The following is a 25,861-nucleotide window of genomic DNA, read 5'->3' as shown; positions in this document are numbered from 1 at the left end:
TCACCACCCGCGTCCCCCCACCAGGTTTTCACTCCAGCTCCATCTGGGTGGTCTGCACAACCCACAGAAATCAGAGAGAAGCAGCTTTTTGAAAGGCAAGGACTTAAATGATTCCTCTAGCAAAGAGGATGCCAAGCACACAGTCAGAAATCTGAAATTAAGGGAAGGCTGAGGATGTCAGCTTGGCGTGCAGAGCTGGGCAGATCCAAGCAGAGGGCAGGGGAGGGCAGAGAAAGGGACCTTTCCAGGTCAGGCTCCTTGGTGGGGCCCACAGTCCCGTGGAAAATGGTGCAGCCCTGGGCAAGTCAGACATGATCGCCGTCAAACCGTAAAAACCTCACCAAGAAAAGGCTCTTCTTTCACCTGTGAGGCTCCGAGTTGGCACCTTCATCTTCAAAGACCCTCTCACGCCCGACCCCTCCCTCCTCTTCTCTGGCTTCCAGCCCAGGCCGAGGTGAGCTCAAGGGACCCAGACCCTCCCCTGCAGCAGCACAAGCCCACTACCCTCAAGGCTGCGCCTTCACTGGTTCTAACTACTTTGAGGAGGTCGGTGTTGTGCTGGCCAGCCTTCCAAATCCAAAGCTTCCATTCCTGGCATCCCCTCCCCACTGGTCACGTCTCCCCCTCCTGGGCAGCTGCCCCTCCACCAGCACACGACACAGCACAGTCAGGACGAGAATACGACGCACCTTCTCCGAGCTCAGCACCGGCCCTGGTCTCTGCACACAGCCCCCCACTCTCACGCCGCCCTCCCAGGGAGCCAAGTCCAGGCACCATCCACCGCTGCACAGTGCCCCTCACGACCCCGCACACCTCTCAGCTGCACACAAAGTGCCTTTCTCTCTCGCCTCCCAAATAAAGCCACTACCAGAGGTGGGGGAGGACCTCCACAGGCCATCAACTGGCCATCAGTGGTGAGGATACCGGGTTCTCCGGACGAGGCTCCCCAGGACGGGCGCAGCACCAACAAGAGATAACTGTGCATCTACTGCCCAGAGGCTGTTTCTCCCCAGGTGGGCAGTGAGGCCCGGGCCCCCAGTGAGCCACCCACAGCCGGCAGCCAGAGGAGGTGGCCTCAGTCCTGCCCCCACCCTTCCTCCCTCCCATCTTCTCTCCATGGCCAATGCACCACGTCTCTCTCTCTAGGTCCGCTTTAACCCCCTTTAGGGCACAGCAGGAGACACAGGAATCCCACTGGAATTTGCCTTATCATCTGGCGGGCTTTTCCAGCCCCAGAGAGTAGTAGCGTTGATCCAGAGAATCAAATCCAAGGCTCACACATCACGCACTGAGGATGAGGGTTTCCGTCAAACATCCTCTCAAACGATCCCCAGGACGAACACGTCTGACTGCAGCTCTGACCCTCCCCAATCACACAGCGCAGAGACTGTGCGACGCAGGCCTGGAGATAGAGACGCCACCCAGACAACCGGCCACAAGCCCAGGGGACGCGCCCACCTACCTTGGTCAAATCCATGCCAAGTTTGAGCTGGGAGATGAGGTGGAGGATTACACTGCGCTGATCTTCCATGACTCCCAGTTCTGTCTCTTCCGGGTCTTCAGGGTCACTTTTCTCATCTTCGGACAAAACCAATTCAGGACCTGAGTTTGGCTAAAACAAGACCATCAGTAGAAAATCAACAGCTGGTCCCACAGGACTGAGAAGCACAGCCCAGGAAGAGCTTCCCTGGAAACCGGCCCTCTTGGCAGTGGGACAGAAGACCACCCTTTCGGGGGCCAGGGCACCTTTACTGCTGCATGTGTCCTCTCATCCCCCCATCACTTCCTCTTACTGAACCTTCTGGCCTAAAAGGAGGTCCCCGACAAGTTTCCTGCCCTCTAAGACACTAACTGTAATACACGGGCATGAGCCCCCTTCATCTTGACTGCTCCCCAACAACATTCTCTCATCAACTCACACAACCCAGAACATGATCCTAATGTAAATTTCTGTTCATAAGCAAAAGTCAGATGCCCCTGGGAATGACTGAAATTACCTCATTTATGAGAGAATTTACTCTGAAATTATTTCTGCTCCTGTCAATTAATATCTCTACAGCAAGTGTTGGGGGAAAAAAGCTGAGGGTTGGCATTAATTTAGAGAAGGAGAGGGAGAAAACAATGAAAATTGAAAGAGAAACAAATTTTATAGTAATGCTAAGCTTCACCCTGGCCCACAGACCCTGCTTTCCTTGATGCAAGTTTCATTAGTCCACTGGCTGGACTGCAATTTCCAAATTACATAGAAAACAGGCAAGTTAATAAAATGGGCAAGGTGATCGCTGGGCACAGAATTTTCTAATACCCAAGGACCAAGAGTTCTGGCTACAACGTAAAGCTGTCCCCGAGACTGTTGAAAAGAATCCTCCTACTCCACCACTCCTCAATTACCTGTGTTCTAATGGTACTTACTAGACACGTAAGCATGGAGACCAAACAAAACATTATGTAATTGTTTCTAATGATTGTTGAACAGGCCAGGCATAATGAACTTAAGATACAGAAACACAGGAGCTCAAACATTTTAATATAAAAGCATACAGACTTGCCCAAATACCCATGCAAAAACTCATGATTTTAAACCTCAGGAGACAGCACCATCTCACTTCATCTACTTCTAATACACAGACAAAAGTTACTTAGCGATCAAGGTGTTCACAGTTGTCCAGCCTCACATCACATGCTGGCCCTTGCCACCGCTCTGAAGAAACAGGGCGGTCTGCCCCCAGGGATCACATTTTTAAAATTTCAATTGAAACAGACATTTTTCCCATAGACATATTTCTCAAAGTATTCTCAATCCACAGGGCTTTCCAGCAGCCACGAGTCAAGTTTTCATCGAGTGCCTGGTTCTTGAGACTCATGGTAACATGTCTGATGTGACTCACTGGAAAGTCGCTTTGCTCGATAAACTTGAATAACTGAGGACCCGACCCCCAGCATGTTTCCGAGGAGACTAGCCATGGGCCTATGGGACACCCTGATTCCACACTGGGCAGTTGCGGAGAAAGGGACAGGAGCCCAACACCTGCTGTCAGAGCTTGGGGGCCCCGCCTCTCCTCCGGCGGCATCTCCTGTGCAGCAGTGCCCAGGGCAGCCAAGGCCATTGTGGCCATGCATCCACGTGGCTGAAGCTGGAAGAGCAGGCCGCCCTCCTTTCTCCTTCCCCCTCCTCTGGATTTCAGGCGAGTTTTAAAGGGTGGCTGTCTCCGTTCACTGTGAGTGCATTTCCAGTCAGAAGCCCTCCCCTCAATGCCAGGGTGCTGCCCTTACTACCTGCCTTACAGTGACCTAGTGGGCGGTCACCTGGATTAGCAGACGTCCCCTCAACCAGCAGCAGCAGGGGAGGAGAGGGCAAAGCTAAGGCATCTTGTGTTGGGAGGGAAGAGGACAACGGAAAACAGATCATGCTGCCATGATACACCCAAGGCAGGGGCAGGTGTAGGCTCAAAGTCCTTACACATCTTAACCAGAAAGGGAACTCCATCTTGAGCACAATTGTTCCTGCTTGAAATTAGCTGTTCTCACCAAGTACAGATTGGAAACTAAACCAATCAGTAGCTTGAGCAAGCTTTATGAAGCAAAGACTTCTCCCTTCTGAAAGTACGATTTTCCCATCTGCCCACTAGCCAAAGCACAGGGACTCTCCATCCCTCCGCCCACTGCCACACTCACTAGGACTTGCTGCAGACCACACCTCCCCCTGCCGTCTGCCCTCCTTGGAAACTACACCCAGCTCGTCCCTGACTTCTGGGAGCCAGGAAGCCTTCGGCGAGATCCTGCCACGTGACACGAAGAACACGCACTAACGTGCATACAGTCCTCTCCAGCTCTTCCCACTGCGATCAACCTCACATTCCCTGTGTCTGATGCAGCTGCGCAGGGACACTGGCTCCAGTAGAGAGCTCAGCCTGGTGCACAGGCCCCAGGAGCTCACTCCAGGTCGACTGAAAGCCCTCAAGTCCTGCCAAGGGAGGAAGGGCCTCGAGGAGCCCGACACACATCCCTCACTGGCAAGATCCTTAGCCAACTGTGCCCTAAGCTTAGACCAGGATCCGGCAATACTTCTGTCTCCTACAGTTTGGGACTAACAGACACACATTACTATATATCAAATAGATAACAAGGACCTACTGCAGTGCACAGCAAACTACATTCAATTTCTTGTAATGAGCTGTAATGGAAAAGAAACTGAAAATATACATACGTACGTATGTATATGTATAAGTGAATCACTTTGCGGTACATCTGAAACTAACATTGTAAATCCACTACACTTCAATGAAAAATAAGAATTAAAAAAAATTGTTGTCTCCTGCAGCTTCTGAGAACTTGCAAAAATTCCAACTCGAAGTGAAGAAGCAAGGCTAAGGGGGAGGGTACAGCTCAGTGGCAGAGCGCCTGCTTAGCATGCACGAGGTCCTGGGTTCCATTACCTCTCCTACCAAAAATAAACAAACAAAAAAAGACAATGTAAAATAAATAAACGTATATATTTTTAAAAGAATCAAGGTTTTTTGTTTTTTTTTTTAAAAAGCTGATTCTACTCATGTCGTCAGTGAATGTCTTAGAGGGCACCGCCTCCCACCCAAGTGGGAACTCAGTGCATCTGCAAAAAGGTGAGACCACCCTCTGGTGTGGGTCCAAAATAGGGGCTTGTGGATGGAGAGCTAGGAGGACCCGACAGGGCACATCCTTCTGGAAGAGGTCCACTGGCCATGTAAACACCAGCCTGTTGGCATCCACTAAGCACCCGCTGTTACCAGGGACTGTAAGCAACAGAGAATTTGAAGAGCCAGGCTTTGATGGAGTTTTAAAGGCAGAGAAGTTCCCTTTAAGGCGATAGGTCTGCAGATTCTGCTGCTCTGATGTGAAATCCAAAGCAACAGGAACGGTCACTGAATCGAAGCCTATTCGACACAGTCAGGCCCATGTGCCATCACACACGTTCATCCTCCCACTCACCCAGTTCCACTACTTTCCTGGGTGCCCCCACGTGCCCGCACCTTCCAGTCCCAATGGATTTCTGCCTGTAAAGTGGTGACAGGTGTCTCAAGGTGGCAGAATGGTGTTTCTCCACCTCAGAAGAGAACTGACAATAAGAACTGCATTTATACTGCTGAGCAAGACTGAAGCAAGATGCATCTTCAAATCCCCCCATTCCCCAGGGAGCTCTACAAATGGGCCAACCTGGCCATAAAAATGTACACACCCTTGAAGATGAAATGGAATTAGTATGTATTTTAAAGAGAAGCAGGCTTTGGGAAAATGGGGTTTTTAATAAAACCAGAAATTACAACTCAATATTTCTACCACGTGAGCACTGCAGGGCATGTGGGTGCTACACAAATCCAGTGACTCAGACCTGTTAGCAAAAGGAGAAATGGACAGGTCAAATTGATGGATGGGAAAAGGCCACCCTCAGAGGTGCCCCCTGGTGGCTCAACAGTGACCTGGGCCCTAGAGCAAGAATTCTTAACCTGGGCCATGGGGACACTCCCTCCTTAAGGTACCTACCACTACCCTTGACGCATCATATACAAATTGTGAGTCTGGGCATTTTACAGAGAGAGGACCCTGCTCTCCTTGGATTCTTAGAAGGGGCGTCTGCCCCCAGGCTGACCTCAGGCCTCTCAAGGTGCAAAGGGTCTGATATCATGTAAAAGAGATGGGCTGGAAGATGGTCCATCAGGGTGGGAAGATGGTCGCAGCCGCTGGAGATGTCCAGCCTCACTGCAGATCCCCCAGTTCTCCTCTGCTAGGGAGAATTCCCTGCACTGAGGGCCAAAGCCAGAGCAACACCACGACTTGTGTTTGGTTTACATGGGGTCGGCAGTCTTGTCGAGGGGGACGTCAGGGTAGGGGAAACACTCAACTTTGCTTTCAGCTCTTCTTTTTAACAAAAATCTTATTTTTTATTTTAATTTTTTTGTTTTTGTTTTCCTTAATTTTTTTATTAATTTTTGTTTGCTTGGGTTTTTTTGTTTGCAGGGGGAGGTAATGAGGGTTATTTATTTAATGGAGGTTCAGGGGATGGAACCCAGGACCTCGTGCATGCTAAGCACGCACTCTACCACTGAGCTATACTCTCCCCCCTTTAACAGCAATCTTAATTCTTCAATACAAATGCAAATTCCAAGCCAGACGGAAATTCCGATCTATTTTATTCAACACACACATGTAATTTAAATACAGTCTGAGTCAGTTCCAGGAAAAACCTGGAAACAGACATTTATCTTGAAGTCCATTCAACTCCCTGTCACAGGCCTCATTCCACCCCACGTTCCCAATACTCCCCTTCCCAGACCTCAGTCTATTAACCCTTCCTCCGATGGTATATATCGAACCCATCTGCCTTTCCTCACCAGGACCTCTGCTTTCTTAACGAAGACCCAGCCCTCAGAGAGCCAGGGCCAATATAAGCAGTTAGATCTGCAAACGTCCTCTTGAACCTAGTGTCTTAACACACAGGGCTGAATCCGCAGACTCAAGACATTAGAGCAAGGCCTGCATGGTAGCAGGACCCAGCCTCCAAAGAAGCCTGTTCACTACTGGACGGGGAGCACCTCCGCACAGAGCCCCCCAGCCACAGACACGCCGGTGTGAGGGGGCTCCTCCAGCAAGGATCAGGGTGGGCTCCTACGGCCACCCGTGCCCAAGTCAACAAGCATCCTGGAACAGCGATTCTTAACCAGACAACGTCTTCAACAGAAAAATGTAACCCACTGAGCTCAAGTGAGCTGCAGCTCTGCTGCACATCCATCCAACCGAGGACAAGAAACAAAGCCAGCTAGAGGATGAGTAGCAAGTTCTCTTTCAGAAGCAAGCACACCGCAAGTCAATCATTGTTGAAGCCTAGCATCTCTCCCCAGACCTGTTAGCTTGGCGTGGAGGCACAGGTGGGCTGAGCCCTACCTACCAAAGAAACTTGGTACTGATGGAAAACCCAAACACAGTCTAGACGATTGTCCTTACATGAAAAGGGGGAAACCAGCCATGTCAAAAAACTGTCTGGTATTTTGAGGGCCACTCAATGGTAGGCAGTGGGGGAGAAGACCCAGGGGACCACCCTCAAATGAGAGAAACGTCTTGATCACAGCAGCAGGCAGAGGAGGAACCAGGAAAAGACATGTCCTCCTATGGGGAGCACTTCCCTACACAGAAGCCGCGATGACACACAGTAACGACCACCTGGGGGGCTGCGAGTCAAGGGAGGTGGGACTGCCAGAAAATGAGAGGTTCTGGAAAAACAAGAAGGTGAAGTTCAAACAGGGATAGAGGCTGAGGGACAAGAGAGACTGGGAGGGCAAGTCCATGGGGACAGACCCAGGAGACAACTGAAGAAATGCAGTGAATCTCGGAAGACAAGCAAGGGGGTCTGAGTGTCTAAAGGGTACACGTGCTTAGGGACCCAGAACCAAACTAATTTTTTTTGGCTCTAATCATAATGGGGTTACTGTTGTTGACATTTATGGAATCCATAAAACCAAGGATTTAGTCCCTTTTATCCCTAATCATTTTTGCAATTCAGTATTTACAGCAGAATTGACCCAAATGATCACAACCATCATCAGGTCCTCACAGTGCACCTTCACATCAGGGACAGTTTACATCTGAAGCAGCCCCTGCCGGCCAGCCCAAGGTCATGAGATCCAGCACAGCTGGACTCGAGGGCCCAGTTCAATTTGGCTCGAACAGAGCCAGCGGCCCACAAAGATGGCTGGCCATCCAGCAGTTTCCACCAGTCATTCTGCCCCTCCTTCCCTGATGAGAAGTGTATACCCCGCGACCATTGAGGGCACCACCCTCACTGCACACGCTCGGAATGAACATTCCCCGAGGACAGACCCAGACCCAGACCCAGACGTGACGTCTGTCAAACAGATGTGCAGCCGCTGCTCCAAGGACCTACTGTTCTCCCCACACTTGGTGCAGACGGTGTCTCTCCTCCAGAAGAGTCTCTCCTGTGGCTGTCTCTAAGTCCCCAGAAGTCAGCCATCCTTGCTCAGTGGGAGGTCTCTCAGTGGACTGGACGGACATTTGTCTTTGGCCGGAAGTCATGCCAGAGGGATGCCATCAGGCACCTGTCTTCAGACGGTGTCTGGTCCAGCTGGTGCCCTCGGCCCTGATGCAGGGCAGCTGGTGGAGGCTCCTCACATGAACTGTCCTTGCTGTGGGGCCACGTCCGAGCCAGGCGACCAGCTGTGCCTCCAGGGCCACGCTATATCCAGGGGACCTTATCTTGCCATCTGGAGGGAGATACGACGAGGCCACAGTCGGGGGCAGCCCGACGGAGAAGCTGGCTCTTATCCTCGACAGGTTCAAGCACACGCATGTCCACACAATAGGCTGGCCCCAGCTGCCATTCTGGGGGACGCTGAGCTGGCTGCCACTGACATCACAATCCTTCTGCCGCCTCCCAGGGGCCGCGCTGGCCTTCTTGCTCTAACCACACATACACACACATTTACCACACTTGGCTCTCACAGACTGGAAGGACAGGTGCTCTTCCTGAGCAAAGGGGCCGACCTGCAGAAAGGTTAATTTTAAATAAAACACACCCTGGAAGGTAGAAGGAAGTTGCTTCTGGGGAGAGAAAGCAGGGTGCAGGGGTGGGGGATGGCATTCGTCATCAGCCAGGATAATCAGAAGCAATGACACCGAGAGGATTCAAAAGGTGTTCCTTTCAAGACATCAGAAGGAAGCATTCACAGGCAGGAACCTCGCCAGTCCTTTTTCCAAAGTCTGTGTCTCTGCTTGGAAACCATTTTAAATGAAAGCAAAAAAGGAAGGGATTGACAAGGAGCAAAGAAAACCTAACGGAAGTACAGCAAAGGAAAAGGAAGCAGCAGCAGCCAATGAAGGAGGAGGTGCTTCTTTTGCAGCTGTGGTTTTGAAGCATCCGCACTCTCAGGACTGCACGGGCATGCGGGAACCGGGCCGCCACTCACATGGTCAAGTTCCGTCCGCACCCCCGGGTATAGGGACTACAGGGCAGGGCGCAAACTCAGTGGGTGGGCTCCATGCCAGCGCTGGTCCAGGGCTTTATGACCTTGTCTCCATCAGCCAAGTCCAGCCCTCCCCAACCCAACCCAGCACTAAATCCGCAGCCGGACCGAGGGCTCAGCGAAGCTCATTGGGGTGGAGGGACAAGCTCACCAGGAGAAGAAAGAGGCGTCCCCACAGCTCTGCGAGGCAGCCAAGCATCACAGGAGAGCTGAGCTGTGGCTGCAGAGAGAAAGCCCTGGACGGAAGTCCCGAATCTGCCACCTTCCACCTGGCAGGCTGTCCCGTCGTCTGTGATGGGGAGATGTCCCACCCACCCTGGGAGGGCTGCTGAAAGGCCCAGGGAAGACAGGCCATGGGGAGTGGGTGCAGAGGGAACACAGAGCTGATGGCCACTGAGTACACCCCCACGGGCCCACCACGTACCCGGTGGCTGTTTGCTAGAAGCCACTGCTGAAGCTCCCCTGCTTGTCCCCTTCCCCGCCCAGCAGTGCCCACCCTGGGAAACGAAAGGATGTCACCCATGCTCCATCCCGGCCTCTCCCCAGCAATGAGGACACCAGGGCTCTGGGGCTGCAAAGGCCCAGGCCCCCAAAGTCATGGCCCTGACCACAAAGCAGCATCGCTCCCGGACCTGGGGCCACACCCAAGAGGAGTCATAGAAACTCCCACAGCCCAAATCTCAGCCTAGGGTCACGCACAGCTACCGGGACCACATGGGACAAGGCCGCCAGGGCAGTGAATCAGAGAGTCCGAGCCGCCCACCAGCCCCAGGAGATCCCGTGGTCTGCATGAGCGACAGGAGCAGTGGTCCTGCTGCCCAAAGAGACCTAAGCTCTCCAGATGGCCCAGGAAAGATAGGGAATAAACACCTTCAAGATCCAGCCTTCCCGGCCTTGGGTAAGAGGAAAGGCAGTGGTTAAGTCATAAAAGACACCCCTTAGGGTGGACTAAATGGTAAGCGGGCACCAGGCCTAAATAAGCTACCTTCACCCCAGCCATCTCGGGCCCGCGTGATGAGCAAAGCTCCCCAGGAGATACTGAAGACAGAAGGAGGCTTAAGACGTGGGCTCTGGTTCGTCCAGCTGGATGGGCGGAAGGAGCTTTCTTTCTCCAGCCCTGGGTGAGACTGCTAAGTTTCAACTCATCGTTCAAGACCGAGTTCAGGCACATTTCACAGGGCCGAGGTGGCGCCTCTGTTCTAACAAGGAGCCCCAAGCACCTTGTCCGCGCCCAACCTGGCACTTACCCAACCGTGTTGACTGCACGGCTCCCTGCTTTCCCGTTCAAGCAGGAATGTCCGCTCTCTGCAGGCAGAGGAGCCCTGATCATTCAGGACGGCTACTTGGGGTGCTGGGTTGACAGGGACTGGAAGCCACCTCCGGGATTCAGGAGGAAGGATGCTGGGATCAATTAGCCAAGACCACTCAAAGCTCAGAGGGCAGCACGGTGGCCGCTCAGGGCCAGCTCACCGACATCAGAGCTCCGTGATGACTGGAAGCCTGTCTCACTCAGGGGTTCATTTCTAGAAGTTCGACACAAGGCTACTTTTTTTTTTTAAGCTTAAACAGATACTTTATTGACGTATTTAGAAAAGTAAAACTACAAAGGGAGAGGTCTGCGTCCCTAACAACCCCTGGCAAGCTACAGAGGCCGGAAAAAGTTACACATACACATTATTACACGTGTCCTCACATGCTCTGAAAAATCTAAGAAGCAAAGCAAAGTAAGGCCTCAACAGTGACAGGCGTTAGACATGGAGATGTGGCAAGGAGAGACAAGGCTGCTTTTACAACAGGTGCTCAGGAAAAAATATTTTTAAAGGACTGAATGAATAAAATTGAAGAAAAATCGAGAAATAAACATTGGGAAAACAGGAGCAGGCACAAACAAAATCCAGGTTTAAAATGAAAAGGCCAGCCAGTCACAAAAGACCACATATAACAGGATTCTACTTATGTGAGGTGCCCAGAACAGGCCAACCTATAAAGACAAAAAGTAGACGAGTGGCCAGCAGGAGCTGGGAGGATGCTGGTATGGGGGTGACAGCCCAAAGGTAAGGCTTTTCTGAGGAGATGAAAATACCCTAAGGCTAACTGTGGTGACAACAGCGCGTCCCTGGGAGCATCTGAAAACCCCTGGGCTGGCACACTTTAAATGGGTGAGTTAACACGGCACATGAATTATATCTCAATAAAGCTGTTATTTTAAAATTGAAATAAAAAATAAATAAAGACACTGGCTGCCAAGTCAAACAAGGCCAGAAGGACACTGACAAGAGAGGCTAGTGCGGAGTCGGACTCTGGGCCGCGTCTCACCGAGAGCAGTGGTGAGGTCAGAAAGGAGGGGCCCTTCCAGCAGGAGTGGAGTGATAGTGAGGGAGGTTTAGCTGAGCCCAGCCAGTATGTAACTTTGACTTTATGCCTAGACTTACTCCCAGAGTCCATCTGATTGATGCCATGGCTTTAAACCATTTATATGAGGTGACTTCTAAATTTACAGCTCAAGGTCAGCCTTCTCTCCTGAACTCCAGCTTTTGTGAGTCCAACTGCCTATCTGCAACCCCTGCACCAAACCCCTAACCCAAGCCATGTGTGGTAGGCAGGACTACAGACTCCCAGACATGTCCCCGTCCTAATCCCTGGGACCTGCGACTAAGGTTACTTTACATAATAAAGAAGCTTTAAAGAAGTGATTATGACCTTGAAACAGGGAGGGTACCCTGGTTATCCAGATGAATCCCTAACATTCAAGACTTTTTCCTGGCTGATGTCAGAAGGAGATGGACCTACGGAAGCTGGTCAGAGAGATGCAACGTTGCTGGCTTTGAAGATGGACAAAGGGGCCACAGGCCAAAGAGAGCAGGCAGCCTCCAAAAGCTGGAAAAGGCTAGGAAACTGATTCTCCCTGGAGCCCCCTGGAAGAAGCCTGATGTTAGCCCAGTGAGACCTGTGGTCAGGCTTCTGACCCACAGAACTACAAGATGATCAGCCTGCGACAATCTGTTACAGCAGCAGTAGAAAATTAACGCACTACCTAATACACACGTCACATTTAATGTGTCCAAAACAGACCTTTCGACTCACTCCTCCTTTCAACTGACCCTCCATTTCAGGAAATGACAGCTTCATTTTTCCAGTCACTCAGACAAAACCTTGGCACCATCCCTGACTCCACATCCCACCCACGTCCCACCCACATCACATCCCCCAGAAAACCCTGCTAATTATACCTGGAATCCAATTGCTCCTCACAACCTCCACCCCCTGGCACAAGACACTGTCGTCTCCCACTTAACGACCACGACACGTTCCCTGCCTGTCTCCCGTGCCCCCTCCTCTATGGCCTGTGTCTCCTCACAGCAGCCAGGCAGCCTCTTAAGTCATAAAGCAGATCATATAACTCCTACGCTCAAAGCCCTCCCCCCTCCCTTCTGAATTAATTTCAAAGTCCCTCCTGGGGCCCACGAGGCCCAATGTGATCTTGCCCAATATTTCTCTCACCTTCCTTTCCACCACACCCCCTCCCTTCACCCACCTCAGGCCCCACGAGCCACCTTCTGTTCCTCAAACACACAAAGTACACGCCTACCTCAGGGCCTTTGCACCTGCTCTTACCTTCTTCCTCCCCCTGGATTCGTGCATGGCTTCCTCCCTCCACTCAGATCTCTACTCAAGTATCACCAGATTGGGCGGCTTCCTGGCCGTCCCACCCCCACCACCCTCATCACTGCCACTCCCCTGCACTGATCACGCAGTCAGTCGTATCATACACTGATTTATTGCATCTCCCCACCACGGAAGGTCAGCTCACAAGAACCAGGCTGTGCTTTGCTCACTGCTGTGCCTCTTCCCACAAACGCAGTACCTGCCACTGACATGCTACTGGAAGGAGGAAATGAGGTCAACACTTGGCTTTTCCCTTTGGAAGTGAGGAACTACTGAAGATTATAACCCAGGCCCTGAGAGGATGGCCTGCTAGTTAAGCTACAGCGTGACTGTCACAGGGGTGGTGGGGGCTGAGCACCATTCTGGGAGCCTACTGCAACAGTGGTCCAGCCGGAGGGAGACTGGCGTGCACTGGGTGTGGCAGTGAAGGTCCCACGCCCACCCCCTCTTCCTCTGTTCCATCCACAGACACATCAGGCTCTGTGTGAGGCAGAGGAGGGGAACAGGCGGCGTAGGACGCAGCCTCGGTGCCCCTGAAACCCACAGCCTTGCTGCGCAGACAGCAGTTGATTTGGGTTCCCATTTGTGGGGTCAACCGTGAGCTATCACGGGAGCCCAGGGAGCAGTGGGACATGGCGGGCAGTTAAAAAGAAAAAAACAAGAGCTGGAAGCAGCAGGTGGAGCTGGCAGTGGCACCGGCCACGTGCCTGCACATGGAATCAGTCCAGGAGACTCAGATGGCAGGCAGCATTGTATTTCAAGAAGACCCAGTCCCATCCCCCCTCCCTGCCCTCAGATCTACATGCACCTTGAGGGGCACCACCAGCACCCTGCCTTCTCTGTTTGGCCCCCAACCTCTTCATCACCCAGGCCTGAGGTCTGCAGGTTCACGGCCACCTCCCCAGCACCCACCACTCACAATCTCCCCTTCCTCATCTCTGCATCACCTGCTGGGCCTCGGGCACATCTCGTACGATCCCAACACTCCCCAGACTGTCATCTGCCCTGGACCTCTCATCTCATGCCGTTTTGTGTTGCATCACTAGAACATTCTCCCAGAACACCCGCTTCTCTGTTCAGTCTTCGATCCCATCCCACTGCCCAGAGAAAATGGTCCGCTCACTCAGCCCAACTCAGCTTTCCTCACCCGGACCCCTCTCCTCTCATCCTCTCCTGGAAAGCTCCGTCACCAGCCCAGAGTGGCCACAGCACAGTCACGTGACTCTCTGGACTTGCTCAGCCCGGCACGGTAGCCACTCGCCACAAGTAGCTATTTACGGTAATGAAAACTAAATCCAAGGCAACACTCAGGTCCAGGGGCCCTAGCCACACTGTACAGACTCAGCGGTCGCAGGTGGCTAGCGGCTGCCACGCTGGTCAGTTTGCAAAGAAAATCCTCTCATCCCTGCAGCAAGTTCTACTGCCGGCACTTTCCACCCTCTGCACGTCCCCCTGCCTCGTGTCTCCGCCTCCCACAATGTGTCGCTTCCCGGCAGAAAGAGCTCCGTGCCCCAGTGTGGGCTCTGATGCTCCCAGGGCAGGAGGAGTCCCTCCGTCCCTAAAGCCCCACGTATCAGCTTCACCAGGTCCCTCCCAGGTGACTGCCACTCCTATCTTTTCTTAACTTTCTGGTACTATAAAGCTCAGTGAGAAGAGATCATTTTAAAAATTTAAAATTCCTCCTGAACACAAAAGAACAACCTCAGGAACAAAGAGATGAAAGAATGAGGTATCGGGGGTGGGGGGTCACCGACAGTAATAAAATGATTTTGTATGTAAAAACTTAAAGGAATTCTACTGCCTATGATTTGCTTCTATCAAAACCACTGATGCCCATCAAGAACAGAATTCTGGCTTTCTGTATCCACAGTCTTACTGATTTATGCTTTGTGCTGCGTGATGGATTTCCTCTGATTCTGCAGATGGTAACTGCCTCTATTCACACAGTAAACACAATGAGACTGAAGTCGATGGTACCACCCTGGTGGTTCTTTCAGACTTTATACTTGATGTCACCAATTGCCAGACTGTCTTGCTTTTTATAAATTATGCACAGTCATGGGCTTGAACTCTAAGGCAGGGACAGGAAAAAAAAAAAAAAAGAGATAAAAAGCAATGAGGGTAGGCAGAGCAGCAGCGGGGAGCAGCTCTGAATCAGGCCTGCTTAAGGCATGGTCCCTGACCCACGGCCGCAGCATCACTGGGAACCTGGCAGAAATGCTAAGTCTGTACCCCATCCCGGACCCTCCAGGTCAGGAGCTCCGGGCACAGGGGGCCCAGACCTGTGTTACGTTTGGGTTTTGATGTTTATTTTTTGACTGAAGTAGAATTTATATGTGGTGCAATGTACAGTCCTGAGTGCATAGTCATGACAAATGTATCACTTCATATCCAATTAAGTTTTTTTTTTTTTACCATCTTAACTATTTTTAAGTGTACAGTTCAATGGTGGTAACTATATTCACACTGTTCTGCGACAGATTCCTAAAACATTTTCATCTTGCAAAACTGAAACTCTGTACCCAGTGAGCAGCTTTCCATTTCCTCCCTGCTGTGGAACCTGTGTGTTACGAAGCCCTGGCTAACTCCGATGCACGCAAGCCCTTGAGACAAAGTGCGGCCCCAGTGATCACAGGCCATGGGGGCTCCCAGGAACAGCCCGGAAAAGTCAGAGGCCTGGCACCCAGGAAAGATCATAGCAAGAGAGGTGTCACCGGCTCCTCCTGATTCTCCAAACCCAGTCCTGAGTGCCCAGTGTGTACCTGGGATCCAAACATGGACAAATAGACAACTTTTCTAAAAATCTTGTGTAGGTACGAGAGAAAGAAGGAAACTGTACTTCTCAACATTAGATCAGGTTCTGGACATTTCACCTGATGGCCCTAAAACAGACTCAGAAAGCTATAAACTTTGACTGGAAGAGGGCGACTGTATCTTCATCAGTGACCACATCCAGCAGTCACTTGATTCTGACTTGGAATTCTATCTGTTCACTTGAATCATTTATGCCTCTCACTGGGAAATTCCTGACTGATTCTCCCCAGTGGAAATTTGGGGAGGGGACGATACCACAAAGGAAATAACCAGTGGCACTGCAAACCACAGGAGAGTTTTGATTTACAAGTTATTAAAAGCAAAAAGCATTTACTGTTCTTTGCAGGCAAAGAGGGACTACATCATGAATAATGGAAAAGGCAAGCCCATTAAGAACTGTTCTGCAGATAATGCTCTCTCTGGGCCACACAGACCATACATGCGTGCTCAGAGGACTCCTGTGTGCCAAGCATGTATCAACACACAACAGATGCATCCCAGCCTTCCAGGACCAAATCAGGGAAATTCATGCCATTTCACTTCAAGGGGGCAGAGTTTCTGGATTACTATCTCCAAACTCTCAAAAGACCCAATGATTTAGTACCACAAGAAGACCAAGGGGAAGGGACAGCTCAGTGGCAGTGTGTGCTTAGCATGCATGAGGTCCTGGGTTCAATTCCCAGTACCTCCATTAAATAAGTAAGTAAAGACCTAACCACCTACCCTACCCCTCTCCAAAAAATAAAGATTAATTTAAAAAAAAGAAGAAGAAAAGCAAGAGTTAGGAATTTCAGAAACAACCCAAAGCTTGGACTGTTTTAGATTTTTCAGTTTTCTTTAAAAGGTTCTGGTTTATGTCTATCATGTCCTGATTTCTGTAAAAACTAACAAACTGAGGGAAAAGCATCTGGGGGAAAACAGGCTCTACCTAGTGTTTTATATATATTAAAAAAGAAAAGAAAGAAACCAAAAACAAAAGCACCACAGCTCTTAATTTCACAACGAGAAAGCCCCAATAAGCCTCCATTAAAGCTACAACCTCTAAATCCCACTCAATACATTTTGGCTCAAAGCGCTGGCATTTTCTCTGATTTTAATTTGCATTATGTGCAACCATTTTTCTAGCCACTACAATAACGGATGTTAAAAGAAGGTTTCCCTGTACTTTTATTCAAGCGGGAAGTGATCCTAGGGATCTCAGAGGGTAATTCGCAATTCATATTTTTTTCATATTATTCCACTGTCATAAAATCCAAATGAGGCTCACTATGTCTCCTACTTTAAAAACTGCCACAGGGCGGGGGTGGGGAGAGGGGGGAGAGGGGAGGGTATAGCTCAGTGGTAGAGCATAGGCTTAGCATGCACAAGGTCCTGGGTTCAATCCCCAGAACTTCCACCAAAATAAATACTACTTAATAAGTAAATAAACCTAATTACTTCTCCCCAGAAATCTTAAATAAATTCTTAAAAATTGAAGTACATCTCTTTTTAAAAATAAAAACCATCACAGTATCATACTCGGCTTTGCCCCACTCTCAAGTGCTCCATTCAACGAAAGCTTCAAGGGGAAACTTGTGACACCGCTGTCATCATCCTCAGGTAATGGGCACGCTGGGCGGGGAGCACCATTAATCATCCAAACTGTGGGACTATCATATCTAGCACAAAAAGAGCACAGTGAATTTTACAGTGTAAATGACTCAGGTAGGACCTAGGCTCTTTTAAAGGTTTTTTTTTTTCCCCTAAGATCATGCTGATGCACAGGACTTCCATTTCTCCAGCATAATATAACCCTATGATGACTCTGGAAGCTAGGTTTTCTGTCACTTGGGTAGACATTTGACAAATGTGCTTTTCATAAACAAGCCTTCAGCCCATTCATAAAGTATGATCATGAAACACATCCCTCATGTGAGCTTAAAAATACCCCATGGTAGGTGAAACTGATATTTAACTGGATACTGTATTTTATCATGCTATAATCCTATAATCCAATGTCTTTAGAACTAAAAAAAAAAAAAAAAAAAGCTTAACTTCTAATATTAAGTGCTTCATTTCTGAGAAATAAAACTATCGGTTTTTTTTTTTTTCCAATTTCTAAGTATCCTGAATAAAACCTCCTTAAAAACCTGCAACATTGGACCCTGGATGGAGACAGAGGGTCCAAACCAGAACCAACGGAGAACAAGTTGCCACACATGTTGACATCTGTCTCGGAGCGTAAGTGGGCCCAGGGAGGACGGGTGTGGGGAGAACCAACGCTCTCAAGGAGAGGGTGCTTGAGTCTCGCTGGACAAGGTTTCAGGTAAGGATAAGTGTACATATTGGTTCATGTCCACTGCCATCGTGCGGGACCTCCCTGTACAACAGCCACCACAACCACAGCAACACAGTGGCATGTCCAGGGGCAGGCCTGGACCACAACACACACAATTCTGGGGCCTCCTCTGAAGTGAACACTGAGTTGAAAGGGTGTAAGTGACTTCCAAGCCGATTCAAGCCAAGAGATCCCTTATGGGGAAAGATTTTAGTGGTGACTGTAACAGCGACCGTGGTCATCACTTCTTACCTCCAAAAGTACACCCAGGAAGTGGACAAAATATTCCACCCCCCACTATGAAGAACTAATTGGCTTAATATAAAAAGAATTCTTTATTTTTAATGGAGGTACTGGGGATTGAACCTATGACCTCATGCATGCTGAGCACATGCCCTACCACTGAGCTATACCCACCCCCACAAAAGAATTCTTATACAACATTCATTAGAAAGTCCAACTGAATTGGAAAACGTGCAAAGGCTGTGAACAAGACATTCAAAACAAGAAACACAAATGGCAAATAAATATGTGAAACCTATTTTCAACTTCCTTCATAATTATAAAAATAGAAATTAAACAAGATACCATTTTTCTTAAAAAAAAAAAAAAAAAAGCAACACTGGTAAGAAAATAGGACCTTGCTAGTCATTCCTAATGGCAAAAAAACACACCAAAAACAAGAAAATAGCAGCCCTCACACATGGCTGTGGGAGTATTGGCTCGGTCTTGGAGGGCAATTTGGTAATACTTTGCAAAATTTTAAATTCCCACGTGTGTTGGCTGAATTCCACTCAAATTCCACAGCTTGACAGTTTCCCTGTATAAGATATATCTGCGTAAGTGTGCAAAATATGGGTAGAGCACTATTTGCAAAAGAAAACCGGACAATTGTAGAGTCTGGTTAAATAAATGACTGGTTAAATACACTAAGTGCACGATCCCATGAATTATGACGTGTTCCCAGAGCTGAATGCTTTGCAGCTGTTAAAAGGAACGCAAACAATCTCTATACACTGACAAGGGAAGGAACCTAAGGTACACTGTTAAATTTAAAATTAAAGAGCCACATTATAATGTGATTCCATTGTTGTAAAACTTTTTACAGTATATATATTCACTACACAAACAGACCCTCAGAGGAGACACAGCCACTCCCTGTAGGAGGAAGCACTGGAAGGGAAAGTAGAAACAGTGGACTTGTACTTCCAACTTCCTACAAATCCTAGGCTGCATTTTTATGCAACAATTCTGTTGTTTCACTATAATTTTTCAAGTCCTCCTCCTCCCACTGCCACGTATGAACCACATGCACCGTCAAAGATGACTTCTCAGTCCATGTGTAGCTTAATTCTCAGGCTCCTGGGAGCTGTGAGAGGGGGTGGAGGGCTGAGGCGCAGGGGCAGGCTGGGGAAAGCAGGTTGGGGAAAGTTTCACAGCGTGCAAACAGCCAAGCCAGTTACTCCTCCCCGCAACCCACTCAGCTGAGCCGACTGCTTTCCTCAAAGGGAGCAATTCTATCGAATGGCTCTCTTTCAAGCCAGAAGTCGATCCCAGTTTGATTTCCATGGTATATCCAATGTACCTGGTGATGGCCGACCAACTCACCTACTGTGGGAGGCTGAATAACGGACAGAAAATGCCCAGTCCTAATCCCCTGGACAGGGACTATGGCACGTTACAAGGCAACGGGGCATTAGGGTGCTAATTAGCTGATCTTCAAAAAGGGAGATCGTCCCAGATTTTCTGGGTGGCCCTAACATAACCACAGGGGTCCTTAAAAATCAAAGAGGGAGGCAGAAGAGAGAAGCCAGAGGGACACGGGACTGTGGAACCAGAGTCAAAGATATACAGTGTTCCTGGCCCTCAAGATGGACGAAGGGGCTACAAGCTAAAAAATGCAGGCAGCCTCTAGAAGCTGGAAAAGCCACAGAAATGGGTTCTCCTCTAGAGCCTCCAGGATAAAACACAGTCCCGTCAACACCCGGATTTTAGCCCCGAGACCTGTGTAAGACTTCAAACATACAGAACTGTAAGATGATAAATTTGTGTTTCCTTAAGCTGTAACAAATTTGTGGCCATTTGTTACAGCAGCAATAGGAGGCTAATACGACCTTCCTACTATTTCCTTTATTTCTCTACACTCCACACTGCCCTTGGTGGGCAAAGCTGGGGTATGCTGTGAAAATCAGCCCACCTGGGCAGTCTGTCTTAGAGATGTCCGGCCACCTGGGCTCACCCTGCCAACTGGCTGGCTGATTTTAGGGCTTCCTTGGAGAGAAGCCAGGCAAGACACCTGCAGTACAGCACAACTGCCTTCGTGATTCTTAAATTCTAAAACCTTAAATCCAGCTACATCTGGAGAAACCATATTTGAAAAAGTCAGGAACGGAAGCCCTTTGTAAATCATGCCCCATCATATAAATAAAGACCTTTGTCATCATGTACACCTGGACTACCCTTTTGGAAGATGACAAAAGAGATGTGCATCTCACTAAAGAAACCAGAATAGCAGAACAACAAATACTCAAAGGGGTTTCTCAATGTCATATCTACAAACAGGGACAAGGTAGGCAGGTCCAAGGACTGAATTCGAATAAGGACTGACCTAGACTCCTGAGTACTCACTTTGTGGCCGGCACTGAGTGGAACACTGACAATACACCTTCTCATCTAAGCCTCATGGCATTTCCATCAGAAAATTACCACGATCACTGTTACCATTAATAATTCACATGCCAACGTTCTCACAGACAGTAAGTAAAGAGCTGGGGTCCATTGTGCGTCAGCCTGCACAACGGGGACCTCAGAGACGCATCATGCTGATCCCCCATCAAGGGACGGCTTAAACTGACATCTACCCTCGACCAAAATGTCCAAGAGAAGAGAGAGTATTGGCTTCATTCCTATGATGGGGGAATGCCAGCACTTAATGGTGCCTCTCCAAAATACCCCTTCGACTCTGAAACACGTTTTTACTCCTCTCAACAGCCACAGTGTCTATAAAATAATTAAAAAAGACTGAGAGATCCCGTTGTATCATATGTTCTACCGATGCCTTCTTCAAGACATCTGTGTGCAAAAAAACAAACAAACAAACAAAAACACCTGCTTTTGTGAGATGAGCACTGTGATGCCATAAAGGCTTCCTGCTAAGGTTCAGGAGGTACCCACCACGACACCTGTCCTCCCTTCTGCACTCGTCTGGTCAAGAACCACTGACCTCACAGGGCAACCCCTACAACGGGCGGGTATCTTCTCACCATGGGAAGAGCTAGGTGAAATCCCCTTCTAAATAAAGTTCTCAGCTCTAAAATCTCATTGTAATGAAACATAAAGGGGGCCTTTCTCTTGCTTGCATTTCTTTTCTCATTTCAGTACATGAACTCGGTTTCAGTCTAGGATGAGAAAAACTTCACTTTCCCCAAAGGAGTTGTTTTCTCCCTGAATTACATAATATGTTTCTTTTTTTAGGACAGAACTACAAGCTGGCCCTACATTTTAGTGTACCAGCCACTGAAAAGATATTTGGAATCTGAAACACATTTTCCAAAAAATAATGTCATTCATGGAGTGGTTCCTTTTCCAGAATAACCCATCAAGCTCTTTCAAACTCCTAAGGTGAAATAAATACTAAATATGTGCTATAAGAAGACCTGATACTCTTGCAAAGTTACTTTAAATGTAAGTACAAAACAGCAGGGGAGGGTACAGCTCAGTGGTAGAATGCATGCTTAGCATGCATGAGGACCTGGGTTCAATCCCCAGTACCTCCATTAAAATAAATAAACAAATCTGATTACCTCTCCACCAAAAAAAAAAAAAAATTAGAAAAGAAGTAACTACAAAACAGTAAAGTTCCATACATTTCTTATTCTCTTTAAAGGAAAGCAATTCTGATGAGATCAAGAAAAATGTGAATAGAGATTCGGGGCCATGTGAAGAACATTTCCATGGTTTTAAGAACTGATACACTGTTCTCCATTCGCTTTAATTTCATTTCCAAAAAAAGTTATGGTTTCCTTTTCCTCCAAATGGCTATATTTCTGCCACTCTCCTTACACTTATTTGTGATGAGATCATCTGCTGGGATTATTACCATGGCCGATAAAGGCAGCCACGTGTGATGTACGGACAGCCCAGTGTCTGCTGAGCTGGCTGCAGACAGTGAATGGCAGAGAGAGGGGGCAGGACTTTGGGGGAGTGACAGCTATGAAATGTCATCAGAGGAGGAAAAAGATGGTGGTGACAGGGTGTTACATGACACCTGACTGCACCTGTCACTTCACAAAGCCCACCAGCTTGGCCCCTGCTGCTCTAATATCTGCGGGGCAGGAAAAGCTTTGGTCCCTGGGTGACTGGGGGCAGGATGCATGGCCAAGCAGCTCCTGGTAAAGTATGTTCAAGTGTCCGAGGCTTGGCTAAGTCCTACATCCAGCGGGAGTGAAATCGCCCCCCAGAACTTAGCCAATTCCTCAGTTCTCATCTCTCCCCACCTCCTTCCCACCCACACACCATCTACCTTCCCTATCACCGTGACCAAAAATTTTAAAATGTATAATTACATGTATATCCCCCATATACCCCCCCGAGGAAGCCCCTGCCCAGCACCATAATCTATCTACAAAACTCAATTCACTTCACAAAAGTGATAGGAGAACCCACGGATTCATAAGGGGCAAAGCCCGAAGGGTATGGTAGAAAAGATTCTCCTCTTTTCTTCTGTAACATCCTTCCCGCAGATCATCACTCTCCGAGCACTGACTTTTCCATCTTAGGAAAGTGAGCATCATCGGAGGCAGCATATACGTCACCTGGACAAGAGTTAACCATCGTGGGCAAATAAAAATGTGAGCCAGACAGATGGTGAAAAGCTCGTTTCTACTGGTCTAATTTCATGGGCTGGGCAGGCAGGGGGGAAAGCGGAGGGAACTCTGAAAGCTGGACTCACCTTTATAGGAAGTGAATAAATACCCCCAACCCATAGAATACTGAAAAGTATCATACCACTTCACTACAATCTCTTCAACTCTTCGCCTCTGGTTCAGATCTGACTTTCTCCCTTCGTGGCCACAGGACTGATAGGAAGGCAAAGAGGAGGAGGAGGAAAAGGAGGAAGAAGAGGAGAAAGAGGAGAAGGATGAGGGGGAGGAGGACAGGGGGGGAACCCATACAACACGCTGCAGTGTTTTAAGCCCTTTTCATTCACCAGTTTCAAAGCGCTTAATCCTTTGGGAATGAGTGCGGGATAGAAGAGATTTTTCCACTTGGAGCTGATATTTTTCATATGGCTCCAGCTCCCAAGTGGCAAGTCCAAGGTGGCTATGTCCCAACACTGGTGGGTGTTTATGTCACAAAGCCACACTGGCCTGGGGGGAGGGGAGGGGTGGGAGGCAACACAGTGACCCTCCCTAAGGCTCCCTGCAGACTAGCCTGTTCCAGTGTTGAATCCACAGGAAGCCCCAGACACATCCTCCCGGCCCCTGAGAAGGGATCGGAGACCTCCCACTCTACTCCACCTCTCTCTCATAAAAGCAATACCAGCCAAGAAAACAAAACTTCCCGTTATCATCCATGAAAAGGGAGAGAGGAAGGAAGGAAAGGGAATGAAGGGAGACACTAGTCTTTGGAAAAGTAGCTTGAACTGAAACGAGGCCCCCAAAGCTGCACAGGGAGCTATACCACCATGCCCTGTATTTGGAGAGCTCGCTAACACAGCCAGAAACCAAGTCCAAGCAGCCCTTGAAAAATTCTCACAGGGCTTAGGTTTGCGTGCGATGGTTACATTTGCTGCCAATTTGTTAAGAGAAGGAAGGGGGGCAGAAAAATGCTTTTTTGGGCAGAAAGGAGCTCTCAGCCACTAGAAGCACAACCATCACATCCTATCAGAGCACTGCAGAAATACCTCTCCAGGTTCCACGCATCTCAACCGCCACTGGCCACAGGCAGACTCGCAGCCACAGACCACCAGCAGCTAGGCAGTGTGGGCAAACCAGCCTGGAAACGTCACTTGGCTAAAAACCCTTTTCTCCCGCTTCTAATCTCAAGATATAAAAAAAAATTACAACTATTGTGAAAAATAAAAGCCTGGCGTGAATAAGCTGAGTGTCTTAGCTCAGGCTAACAAAACCCCCTGGACTGGGTGGGTTTAAACACCAGGAGTTTGTTTTCTCACAGTTCTAGAGGCTGGAAGTCCAAGATCGGGTGGGGGCGGGGGCCAGCAGGGTTGGGTTCTGGTAAAGGCTCTCTTCCTGGTTTACAGACCAGGAGAGAGGTCTGTGTCCTCACAGAGACGAGATGGAGTGAGAGAGACATCTCTGCCTCTTCCTCCTCCTATAAGATTATGGTCCTATTGGACTAGGGCCCCAGCCTTATGACCTCATTTAACCTCAACTGCCTCCTAAGGACCCCAACTCCTAGATGCAGTCCTACTGGGGGTTCAACATATGAATTTGCTGAACTAAGGAGTCCTCCCTTCAGTGTCCAGCAGACAGTCGCTCAATGCATGTTTGATGAATGAACAAACAACTGAGCAGATGAATAATTCCTACCTTACTATACCGCGACCAGAGCAGACTTACAAGGGAGCAGTATATTTTGAAGCACAAGCAACAAACTCGATCCTTCTGATTTCTAATCAGTGCTGAGGGTCTGGTGGCTCCAGGGCGTATACCCTATGTTTGCACAATGGATGGACTATTTTCCCTCCAGGCCAACAGCCAGAAGGGAAGAAGCAAAAACCCACAAGATCAAGCCAGTGCTCATTCCTACAATGTCAGGACCTAAATGGAATGTCCTCAGCAGATTACCTAAAAAGGTTATAATCGAGGGGAGGGTACAGCTCAGTGGTAGTGTGTGCTTAGTGTGCATGAGGTCCTGGGTTCAATTCCCGGTACCTCCCTTAAATAAACATTGTTTAAAAAAACAATTATTAAAATAAAACAAAATGATTATAATAAGAATGCCACACATAAGTGGCACCATCTAGTACCTGCTGGACGAAGGTCAAGGCTAGTGACTAGAAAGGGACCAATTAGTGACAGAGCCTCTGACTAGAGAGGTCCAGGACAATGGCCGTTAGTGACTCTTGTCACAGCAGCATATGTAACTCATACGCCACTCAACAGGTTAGACATCTCCTGCTGGGTGTCCAGAAGCTGCAGGGAAGAGCAGGGACAGAGATGAGAACAGGGAGGAGCACGCCCTCTAGTGACGAACAGACAGATCTCATCATTCACAGTCATTCATTCATCAGACACCTGCAGAGCATCTATGATGCCCATGGTTACCTTCCTAAATATTCTGGAGTCTTCAAAGAGTAATCAGAGATGAGGTCTACCCTCATTGGCCTATATGGAACAGTTGAGCTCGAAAAGCCTCACAGAAGCTGAAGGTTAGCACTGCAGGAAAAAGGTCTGCCTGGGGCAGGTTTGGGGGTCCAGCAACACTATCTGTCACTACCAACGGCCTTTCCCCTCTTCTCCCCTTGCTAGCAGGAATCCAGTTTGGGGCTAGGACTCGAGACCCCCCCGACTCAGCACGTCCTTCCTTGGCCATCAAGGCTGACCCATGACTACTCTAAAGCAGTCATGGTACCCAGTTACCCGCAACGAGTTAGAGCTGGGGGTGGGGTGGGGGAGGATCCAGTCTGGCTATAACAGCAGAAGTGTACTGGCGGCTCCCCCACACACACAGAGTCTTAGGAAGAGCTCTCATGTCACCCCATATTCTAAAGGGATGTGGTGAGCATGTGATGCTCGAGACTGTAGCTGTCATGCTGCCACCACGAAGTAACAAGCATGAGGATAAAAAGCCAATAGCCGAATATAAGTATATATATGCATGACTAGGACAGACACCAGAAATTGACACATTGTAACTAACTGTAATTCAATTTTAAAAATGTAATTTTTAAAAAAGCCAACAGCAAGAAGAATGGAAGAGACCTGTTGTTTTTTAATTTTTTTTTAAGAGGAAAGTCATACATTTTTTGGCATGATTAAAAAACACATGAGGAACGGGATAGAGAGGGATAAATTGGGAGTTCAGAATTTGT

General features: G+C 48.8%; 1 protein-coding gene across 3 annotated transcripts in view; it reads right to left on the bottom strand.

Moving 5' to 3' along the window:
• The window catches only part of OSBPL10 (oxysterol binding protein like 10), a 271,282-nt gene that overhangs the window by 25,502 nt on the left and 219,919 nt on the right, over positions 1-25,861 (bottom strand). For all 3 annotated transcript variants that reach the window (XM_032459366.1, XM_032459364.1, XM_032459365.1), the window contains one exon: positions 1,463-1,612. In XM_032459366.1, coding sequence (XP_032315257.1) covers positions 1,463-1,612 — 150 coding nt within the window. The remainder of the gene's footprint in view (positions 1-1,462; positions 1,613-25,861) is intronic.

The sequence above is a fragment of the Camelus ferus genome, chromosome 17 (assembly GCF_009834535.1).
Source record: "Camelus ferus isolate YT-003-E chromosome 17, BCGSAC_Cfer_1.0, whole genome shotgun sequence".
NCBI lineage: Eukaryota > Metazoa > Chordata > Mammalia > Artiodactyla > Camelidae > Camelus > Camelus ferus.
The sequence above is the reverse complement of the archived record's forward strand: the minus strand, read 5'-3'. Positions and strand labels throughout refer to the sequence as shown.